At 38.9% G+C, this 11,054-nt stretch overlaps 1 protein-coding gene across 1 annotated transcript; it reads left to right on the top strand.

Moving 5' to 3' along the window:
* Positions 1–563: 563 nt before the first annotated feature.
* GSTP1 (glutathione S-transferase pi 1) lies at positions 564–10,279 on the top strand. Its single transcript, XM_072424020.1, has 7 exons — positions 564–830; positions 6,830–6,865; positions 7,444–7,550; positions 7,731–7,818; positions 8,167–8,270; positions 8,376–8,483; positions 9,957–10,279. Coding segments are annotated over exons 1-7 (633 nt in total). The 5' UTR covers positions 564–829; the 3' UTR covers positions 10,146–10,279.
* Positions 10,280–11,054: the final 775 nt, after the last annotated feature.

Raw genomic sequence — 11,054 nt, 5'->3', positions numbered from 1 at the left:
TTTTAGATATTTAGAGATTAGAGGTTCACTGTTCCAATAGAAATATCACTTATTCATGTATAGTAACAGTTATCAATGGGTAATTGGATAAAATCTGAAAAGCTGTGTTTGGAACCAGCATGCAGGAGTGGGGAGACAACAGGCACCAGCCAGAGCCACAGACCACCCAAAGGTCAGAGAAACATCCCTATTGGGCCGTATAGGGCCCGTGGGCCATGGTTTGCCCATGCCTGGGCTAAATCCCATTTCCTTCCTTCCTTATTTAAAGTGAGTCTATTGCTTTTCCTTGTATTTTTACTGAAGGTGTTCAGGGACTGTTAACATTTTGTATAGGGTTTTTTTTTCATATGCACAGCATCAAAGGTGGTGTAGAAAGACTTTGTTGGTATTCTTTTTTTTTTCATTTGATTCTGTTTCAAGAATGTTTTGCTGGGGCTGGAGTTGTTTAATTGGTAATTATCCTTTATATTTTTATTAAAAATATTAGGAGCCTCTACTAAAATAATGCATACCTATGAGCTGCTTGTACAGTAAGTACAAAGCCTATGTTTTATACATTACATACAGCCTTTGTACTGAATTTAAAGCTGCCTCAGCTTATTCAAAAACACTCACCCTGTCACAAGCAGGGACTGACGCCAATAAAAAGTACAAGTCCCGCCCTCTTCTTCTTTTTCTCCCGCTCACTACAGCCTATGAGAGGATCGGCTGTGGGTGGGCGTGTCAGCCGAGCCCATCACGCCACGTTCTTTATAAAGAGCTGTATCTGTGGTGTAGAGTGATAGATCGGAGTCACCTGATTCAGTCGGCAGTATCCATAGCTGTAATCAGTAAGTGCATGGCTCTGCAGCTTTATTCTGGATTAACAAATGTATGAGTTTTATCATTTTATGCCAGTAATCGATGTTTACATGTGTTTAATACTTTCTTTAACTATTGCTGACGTTTGAAAATTACATATGTTGCCTGTAATTGTTTTTCCATCAATCCCTATCCTTTGCTGCTGTATTTTGATAAAGCTTTCTCTAGATGGAGTTTACCTTCTGTATATTAGCTGTCATCACTAGAGGATGATCTGCAATAGTTTCTTATTATTGTGCTCCATCTATCTCTGGTTGCTTTGGCAGGAGGTTTATATAGCTGTAGGCCTTTAGAATTAGTTCTTGCAAAGCATGGTGTATCTTATATTCAAAGGAATCCCAAATGTTAATATTGTAATATTTACACGGTTTTCATATTCTGGTTGCATATGTGCTGATCTGCAGCAATCTGTTGTCTTTATCATGGACTCCAGCATGTTTAATTCTGGTTTAAAGCAGATAATATTGTTTTCCGACCAAAAACAAAGCCACCAGGCGGTAGAGGGTTTTGGCAAGAGAGCCGGGGGGGGGGGCAAACGTGTAGGACCCCAGCTCTCACTCTTTTTATGCACTTTATCAAGTTTACTTGGGCTTGGCAAAATTTATGTACATTATAATTGCAAGAGGATAAACAGACCACTCTATGCCACTTGACAAGGAAATGCAAAGTCTTTTATGTGAAAACCAATTTCCCACACCTTCATGTCCTCCCTTTTTTTTTTTTTTTTTATACTGCACAATGCATGCTCAATTCTGAAGTCAATAAAACACCTGTGCAGAATTGTCATCCAGTGGCCAAAGGGGCATGGACTTGTAGGTCGTGGTAAAGATGGCCGCTTTGGGGGATGCAGTGCGTGCAGGTAGTGTCTGCTATGATTGACAAGTATGCTATGCCTACTTGCTGATTTTGGCAAAAGTTTATCCACATGCAATAAATTTAGTTTTGCCTTAATGGTACCACTGGGTAAATTTCCCCTTGCTTTCAAGGCCCAGGATAAAATAAAGCAACTGCTTCTTGAACAGGTGCTCTTGTGAAAGGCTTCTCCGTTCTTGTTCTAAAAGTTTAGGATTCCCATTCACTGTTGTTCTCTGGGATGGTGGTCACCAATACAAACTTATTGCATCTCCCAAATGGAGACAAACAAAAACCTGATAGCGTGTCTAACCCAGTGTTTCCAAACCGAGGATCCTCTAGGGGTTGCTTGAGCAATTTGTACCTCTCGTGTCCGTTTAGGTAACACTCATGATCTTTTTGGCTATCTCTAAGGGTGACCTTCTTTGCAATGACCACCACGCTAATGTACTGTGAGCTGTGCATATAGTAGGGGTTCCCTGAAGACTTGAAAGTTATTGTAAAGGTTCCTCCATGTTATAAAAGTCAATGTTTTAGTGGCTAACATGGTAAATACTTTACTGCTTACTTCTGCTGTAGTCTCCAGGGCTTTGTATGTACAATATGAATGCAAATCTTGTCAAACTTCTAGCCAGAATGAATTTACTTCCCTGCATTATTAAGGAGATGTCTTTATAGGCTGAAAGTCAGTATGACCATAGGTGTCAAACTTTAAAAAGGAATAATAGAAAAGATCGGTAGACGAAACAAAGACTGAAGAATGATCTGCTGAAATTAGTTTAGAAGTTATTGCTGTTTGCAGCTTATGGAAAAAGCTCAGCAGAAGAAATGTGCATGAACAAATGCAATGATTGCAATATATTTTTTTTTTTTTTTCACAGGATGCATTAAAAGCTACATGAGGTGTCTTTGGTCAACTTCATTCTTAAAAGCTTTTTGCTTGTCTTTCTAGTCACTCTTTTGGGATCATGTGTAGTTACCTGGGATGGGCTGCATGCAGGAATGCTCACTCCTCCAAGCTGAACCTTGGATCCAAATTTATGGCGATCAGCATTCTTTTGTTTCATAATGATCATCTTTTCTGTAATGGTTAGCCGCTGTTTGGATAGGTTTTTGTTCTTGAAAGTAGTACATATTTTAGTGGAATGTCTATCTTATTTAACTTTATACTTGAGTAAACATTTCCTGTTCTGCACACCCTGCATTCTGTCTTGCCTATTGCTAACCTTTGTATACAGAGGCTACGAGGGAATTTGGAAAACTGGGTGGAAAAGACCTTCATCCCAGTATTCGGATTTGATCTCTAAAATATATAGGTGCCAGTATTCATAGCACTTTGTTACATAGGTTCAACCCCTAGGGAAATATACATATCCCAGATAAAAACTCCTCTAGAGATAGTTGATCCAGAGGAAGACCAAAAACCCCTGGTACAATTTGCTCCCACAAGGGAAAAAATTCTTCCTGATCCAGTGAGACAAACTCCTGTTCCCTGGATCAAAAAGCTCTATCTTCACTTTGAAACTTTATTACCCAGTTATATTCTGTGCTTCTTAGAAAAGCATTCAGCTTTTTCGTAAAGCAATATATAGTAGTTGCTGAAACAACTACTGAGGCAGCCGATTCCACATTTTTACAGACCTTACTGTGAAGAATCCCTTCCTTACCTGGAGAATAAATTTCTTTTCTCTTGTACTTTGTAATGGTCTTAAAGTGAATATTTGAAAACAGATTTCTGTATATGAACTATTTATATCGGGCCATCATATCCCCCCTTTAATGTCTCTTCTCAAGGTAAAGTAGAGTTCAGCTAATCTCTCCACATAGCTGAGCTCCTCCATTCCTTTCATTAGTTTAATCTCCCTTCTCTACAATTCCAAAATTGTCCTTTTTTGTGAACTGGTGCCCAAAACTGGACTGCATATTCCAGATGTGGTCTGACCAATGCTTTGTACAGGGGCAGAATTATGTCTCCATCTCTGCAGTCTTTTCCTCTATTAGTACAAGAAAGTACTTGCTAGCTTTAGATGTTGCAGCTTGGCATTGCATGCTATTAAGTCTATGATTTACTAAAACCCCCCCAGATACTTTTCTATTTTTGACTCCCCCTAGATAGTATGAACCATTCATGTTGTTACCCCCCCCCCCCAACCAGTGCATAACTTTACATTTATCAATATTAAGTGTCATTTGCCACTGGCTGCCCAATCAAACAATACATCCATGTCTGCCTATAGATATCCTGTATGGACCTAATTCCAATACATAGTTTGGTGTCCTCTGCAAGCACAGAAATGGTACTTTTAAACTCTATATCATTTACAAAAATGGTAAACGGTAAGGGTCACAACAGCAAACCCTGGGTACACCACTAATACCTTACAACTATTGTCGCTAATACAAAATAAAAAAATAAAAACTCTACAAAGTGTAGAAAACACAATTTTTTAGTGGCTGCTTTCTGTGGTTTACTGTAAATGATGATAAAAAAAAACAAAAAACACACAAACATCCAGGGCAGAGCCTTTGTGCCAGTTGATTGTGAAGGGCACTTAGGGGAGGGAATTTGGAAAAGCTAAACAAGTGAATTTGCTGATCTCAACTTACATGGCTGTTTGTGTGTGGGGTATTGACAACTGGTCAGATTTATTCAACAATATATTGGCGCTTGTACAGAGATTTAACAACTCAAAATTTCATGTTAATAGCCTTTATTCAGTGAAATCTACTAATGCCTGGCTTGTAAAATGTGTGTGGGTTTTTTTTTTTTTTTTTTTTTTCTTCGCCCAAACTATTCAGTGGTGTGTATTTTAATCCAGCTTTCTAGTGTTTCATGTTTTAATAGTGTGATCAATGTGGCGTAACAAATTAGGCTTAGTTCACGTTAGGAGGGGTAAACAGCCCAGTTTTTTTACTGCGGAGTGACTACCTGGCAACTGCTATGCACCTGGGATTGGTAACAGGCAGTAAGTACTGGGCTTTTTCAGGCTAGCAGTTTTTCAAGCAGCAATGAGGGGTAAAAAGTGAAGGGTAAATGGACCAAATGCAACCTTACTGTCAGTGTGAATTCATTCTGACTTTAGATCTGGCCTCTAAGTGCTAAATCTAGGTAGTGCAAACATTTTTTTTTTTTTTCCATCAAGTGCTAATCTCATTGGGCATTAGCACTTGATGGAATGGTGAGCATCAGAAGAGGGAAGCTGAGCAAGCATGCGCAGAAGGAGCAGCCCACAGCCACCTGGGATATGTGGCACAAATACCCTATGAGGCTGCAGATTTACCCTGCAGTCTTTACCACCATGGCAGTAATGACAAAAGAGGAGGGGCCCCCCCACTCTTTCTATAATGTAAAAATGTGATGCTTTAAAAGCATCATGCATGTGATGGGTGCAGGACAGCCAGTGCCCCCTTTCATCACTGCCCATATTCTATGGGCAATAAAAAACTGCCTGTGAAATGTATCCATCCGCAGTGTGATAGCTGTGCATGTGTAATGTCTGCTTGTCAGATTCTGCAGCCTAACAACTCACCGTGTTCAATCTTTCAGATTTCCTAAATTGTTGATTGTAATGACTTGACATACAGTTAGGTCCATAAATATTTGGACAGAGACTAAACAGTGTAAAAAAAAAAAAAAAAAAGCTTTAGTTCCTCACATTTTATACAAGCTTTTTGTTCAACAAACTAAATTAAAGAGTTGTTTCATTTAAAATTAATTGTGGTAATGTACAGAACCAAAATTAGAAAAGTTGTTTCTCTCCAGTTATTTATGGACCTAACTGTAGCTACTAGAAACCAAAATTTATTTAAAGAATTTCAAGATATGGGGATCATGATATTAAAAAGCTTCTGAATATTGAACATTTGGGTTGCTGTTTCATAAGAAAGTGTGCCTAGGAGCCCAAAATTAAAATGCAAATTAACGTTCCTGGCAGTCTGATTATGTCCATATTTAATAATTTTATTAAAAAATTTTAAACATTTTAATGTGGTTTTTGGTACTTCAGCATTAGGTAGTATTGCCACTATTAGTATGGTAATCACAAGTTCTGATGTCAACTTTAACGTTTGACCAGTCATAAAAATGCAGAATGTGAGCCATACAATTACTGTGCATTGGCTATGGTGAGGCAGCTTACTTCATGGAAACATCAACCTAGAGATCCAAGACTAGACTCAACAATCAGATCTAGAAAGATGTGCCAAATCTGTGAGAGTCCTTCAGTTCATTGTCCAGTGTCCAACAGTAATAAATACAGTGGACACAGCTGCACTAATGTGCCTCTATAATTGGACATTACAATTATAGACATTAAATACAATTGTACGATAATTGTATTTCCTGAACCATAATCTTTATTAAAAAAAAACATGGGTTATGGGGTATAGAAAATAAGAGTTGTAGTAGAAAATGCAAATAAAAAGAAATAAACCTTCACAGGGTATACTGGCGAAGGGTTGGAATGACAGGTATGTTTTACGTTTGTAAATAAAATGTATTTATATAGCGATAACATATTACACAAGTTTTTTTACACGAGCTTTACCAAGTCCATAGTCATGTATAAACAATCGTGATATTTATGTAACCGTGTGGTTGTCCAGTACCTCTTGTGTTACTGAGTTTTAAATGTCATAAAAATCTCATAAAAATGAGATTCTCCCTGGAATAAGTGTTCCCATTTGAAAAGTTTTCCTTTTCTTTTGAAACTCTGTATTTTTTGCTTTTACAGTTGTTGCCAGGGCAAAACAAGGCAAAATGTTTTTTCAGAAGCTGTATAAATGAATCTATGGTAGCTAATGTGGTGTGGCACAGCCAAGGCTCTGCAGTGGCAGGGAGGGCAGAGTAGACCAGTTCAGCAGTAAACAGTTATATTCCTGAACTGAAACATCTTGGAGTGGGGCAGATGCCTAAAAGTATCGGGGCAAAAGAGTTCACTTCTTTCCATGTTTTGTCCAGATTCTGCAGGAACAGAAAAATGCCTTGAAGAAATGATTTGGGAATGGAAATGGATTGGAGTGGGAATAAGTTCATCAAGTGTTTGATACTTCTTCCTTTCCTGTTTTTTGTGCATGTAAATTGCTTATCTATTTTTTCTTTTTTTTTTTTTTTCAGTGCCTGAATACACAATCGTGTACTTCAATGTCAAGGGTAAGTAGAAATGATCTTGTGTCCTAGTAATATATAACTTGGTAACAGAGAATTGTAATCTGTAGTGGACTTGAATATGTACAAAACATATTTTCTGCTCTGCAACTATGATTTTTTTTTTTAGGTTGACATATAACTTTTTTTAGTTTTGCCTTTTATCCAATAAAGCCTTTAAACAACCATTTGGAACTTTAAACAAACTTGTCTTTGTCAATGTTGACAGAAAGTGTTGGCATGAGACATGGCTTTGGTAGCTTCACGAGGTGAGAACTGTAGCTGTGTAAACCTGTGTCCCATATGAAACAAATTGTTTGCATCCAGTTCTGAACATTTTGCCCTCTAGCCTGATGTCGGTACAATTTAGTTGATCTATGGCATTCCCTGCTTGCTTTGCGGCCAGTCAATAAAATTTCAGTATTCTGGATTCAGTAGCTTTCACAAAGTGTGAATTATATTTAAGGCAGTAATGTTCACTATGTCCAGTTTGGCTCTAAATACTATATGCATATACATTAGCTTCCCAGATCTGGGTAATGTGATGATTGGCAAACTCTTATCTTTGTTGCTTTGTGTCTCAGGTCGCTGTGAAGCCATGCGCATGCTTATGGCTGACCAGGGTGTGGATTGGAAAGAGGAGGTGGTGACATTTGACACGTGGCAGCAGGGGGATCTCAAAAAAGAGGCTGTAAGTTGTTTGTTTGGGGGTAGGGGTGTTAAAGTAATTTCAATATCCTCTCGGGGAGGCACTGAGGGAAAATAGAGGATTAGAAAACAGGCAAAGGTAAGGCACTTTATGCTGAATCACATCATCAGTTGCATTTAACTAGAGGTTTCCCTTTCTAATCATATGTTCTTTGCTTGACAGGTGTTTGGTCAGCTTCCAGGATTTAAAGATGGGGATTTTACTATGTATCAGTCAAATGCCATTCTCCGTCATCTTGGTAGAAATCATGGTAAGTTGTCTTTATCTTTGCAGTTCTGGAAGGATTATAGGCCCTTCACTTCAACACTAAAGTAAAAAAACAAAAACCTCAGTATCATGTTGTGTAGGAAGCCGGCTGCTGTAATAATGGAAATCCATAGGCTGAGAGGTGCTGCTGGATGGAATCCAGGAGGAAAAAGTCTACATCTGTTTTACCCCTTTCAGGGAAGGGGGGGGTGTATGTAAATGTTTTTTTTTTTTTTTTTCTGCTTTCCTGTTCTAGCACCTAGATAAATTATAATACCAGTGATCATATTGACCAGCATAGTATGATGTGGTTTACAATGTACATAGTGTGCAACTGTTGCATGTTTTATAGATGCTTATGGGAAAAATCCAATCGAGGCTTCCAGAATAGACATGGTAAATGATGGGGTCGAAGATCTCCGGTTGAAATATGTTCGTATGATTTATCAAAACTATGTAAGTATGACTCGTCAGTACAGGCTTATATTACTAATACTTACTCTTGAATAATTTTATTTGTGGACTGAGGATATGTTATTTTTAATTTACTTGCTACTTCAGGAAAATGGAAAGGACGACTACATAAAGGCTCTTCCTGCTGAGCTCTGTCACTTTGAGCGTATCCTTGCTAACAACAATGAAGGAAAAGGCTTTACTGTGGGAGATCAGGTGAATTATTTTATTTTAATTTTTTTTGCCGCAACCCCCCCTCCCCCCAATCAATACTTCCTAAATAGGACTTCCATCTTCTTGCCACTCTGGCTCCATGTTCATGCTTTACACTGCTCCTCTTATTACTGTTTTGGTGCTACCCATTTATATAGTGTTTCTTTGCTGTATATCAAGCATGTCCAAAGCCCGGCCCCAGGGGCCAATTGTGGCCCGTGTTCAGATTTCCACTGGCCCGCAGCCTCTGTCAAAAAATCATTAATATGCAACCCGCCAGCACTATTGACCACTGTATAAATACACACATACAGAGAACCTATTTTACATTTCATTAGAATTGATCAACCACCTTACAATTATCGGCCCGCTACTCGGCAGGATGGGAATCCCCTATATCATTATAGTGGGCGTATGCTGTGCGGGACCTGCACGGACCACGCTCACTCTGATTCCAAGTACCTGCTCTGCATGGAGCCCACACTGACACCGGACTCTATGCACAGGGAATTCCTCACGTTACCCTGGTGGGTGTGAGCTGTGCGGAACACGCACAGACCATGCCCACACTAACCTTGAGTACGTGCTGAATGGTCAGCCCCCACACATTTTGCAAAGAGGGCCAGATATGGTGAGGTGAGAAAGTTTGGACAACTCTGCTGTATATACTCCAATTATAGTGCATGGGTTTTTTTCATTGGCTCAGATCAAAGAGAACACATACAAAGTAGACTGAAGGCAAACTGAAGACTCCTCTTAATTTTTGGTGTATTTCTAGTTTGGCAAAACTGAAACTGTTTTTCTGTGCTCTTCTTTCACAAGGTACACGGCTCAACTATTGATGCACTGTTTTTAGCCTGTTCAGGTTATGGGCTTTCAAGAAATCGCATCCTGCAGCATTTAGAAAGTGTTACACCTTCCAATTACTCCTGTTGACATACATTTGGCATTTTAGGATATGAGTGAGGCTTTCCCTTTTTTTTTTTTTTTTTTTTTTTTTTTTTTTTTACTCTTCTCTGCCACATAGGGTTTAAAACAGTTTACCCATATTTTATAAATGCTTAAAAACGTATACATTGGGCATTTATAAGTCGGTGTAGACTTGGCGTTTCAGGAGGCCTATTAATCTAAACTTGCTGCCCATGAATATCAAAAAAACAGTGAAAGAGAATACCTGCCAGTGGTGCCTGGGTAAAGGTGACTTTAACATCCTTCTGGCAAAATTTGAGGTAATGTGCAGTAGCTGAAATCTTCCTAGGAGATGCTGCTGTAGTGCCATTTTTTTCAGATTTGGGATACTTGGCATTCATAGGGATGTGCCCAAAAGAATGGTGATTCTGGTGTAGAAGATAGGGGAAGATGCATGTGTGTTCTCTTTATGAGGGGGACTGAAGCAGCCACCCATGTTGGGCCCAGTCTTCTACTGCATACATGTATAGGTATTTTAAATGTTTTAATTTTTTTTTTTTCCCTTAGATCTCCTTTGCAGACTATAATTTGGTGGACCTGTTAAGAAACCATCTGGTGTTGGCTCCAGACTGCCTCTCGGGCTTCCCTCTCTTGTCTGCCTATGTCAGTCGTATCTCCAGCCGTCCCAAGCTTGAAGCCTTCCTTTCCAGTGATGCTCACAAAAACAGGCCAATCAATGGAAATGGCAAACAGTGAAAATGTAGTTGATAGTAGTCCATGTTTATTGTTGTGTCTTGTCCTCAGCAATAAAATAACACATTTGATCAACTGATGTTAGTGTTTAGACAGCATTGTATATCCTTTTTTATAAAAGATTACGAACATCAGAATTTTGGTGTGTGCTTTGTTTTTTTGTGTTTTACTCATTCGTTCATATCACCACCTCCTGTGTTAATTTTTTGGCGCACCTTGTGGCTTGCAGGGATGTTAGTCTTAAGGCACAAGTTTGCTTTTCTGATGCATTTAGGTGTGTGCCATGACCAGACCAAGGAGGTAAAACATTGGCCATGATCTTGGAGAAGTAATTGCTGGTGTATATCAACCGAGGCAGGGCAAGTCCATTTTCAAGCATATTTCACTAACTCCACAGTGAAGTTATTCATAGGCAGTAAACGTTCATGATATTTGCCATTCTTTCCAGGAGTGAACTTCTGAGCAAGTTTGCCCCAAGGTCAGACTGTGCAATGTTCAGAGAAATTTGTGAAGTAAGAAACCCAAAAGCTACCTCTTGCTTCAACTGTATGGTCATGATTGCTAGCAGACAGGCAAACATGGACAAATACGTCATACCAGCTGTTAAGCATGTTGGTAAAAGGGTGATGATTTGGCCTTGTTTTGGAGCCATAGGACAAGGGCATCTTACGGTTATTAGGTCAACCATGAACCATGCCCTAGGATTTCCACCTTGTTAGCTGAGGTTAAATGTTGGCCTTGGGATAGCAGAGCTTTAAACTTTGGCTTGCAGGCCTCCCTTGTGGATATATATTTTTTTTTATTAGTTTTTATTTTTTGAGGGTGGTCCCAATACCTTTTAAATTTATTTATTTTTTTTGCCATGAAAAAAAATACTCCTCCTATAGGTTCCACTGGCTCCCTTAAATTTTG

This window comes from Pyxicephalus adspersus, chromosome 10 (genome assembly GCF_032062135.1).
Source record: "Pyxicephalus adspersus chromosome 10, UCB_Pads_2.0, whole genome shotgun sequence".
NCBI lineage: Eukaryota > Metazoa > Chordata > Amphibia > Anura > Pyxicephalidae > Pyxicephalus > Pyxicephalus adspersus.
Note: the sequence above shows the minus strand (reverse complement) of the source record. Positions and strands in the feature narration are given on the sequence as shown.

Coding starts and splice junctions, on each gene's coding strand:
- GSTP1 (XM_072424020.1), top strand. Junction 6,866..7,443: donor CGTGTACTTCAATGTCAAGG/GTAAGTAGAAAT, acceptor TTTGTGTCTCAG/GTCGCTGTGAAGCCATGCGC. Junction 8,484..9,956: donor GCTTTACTGTGGGAGATCAG/GTGAATTATTTT, acceptor TTTTTCCCTTAG/ATCTCCTTTGCAGACTATAA.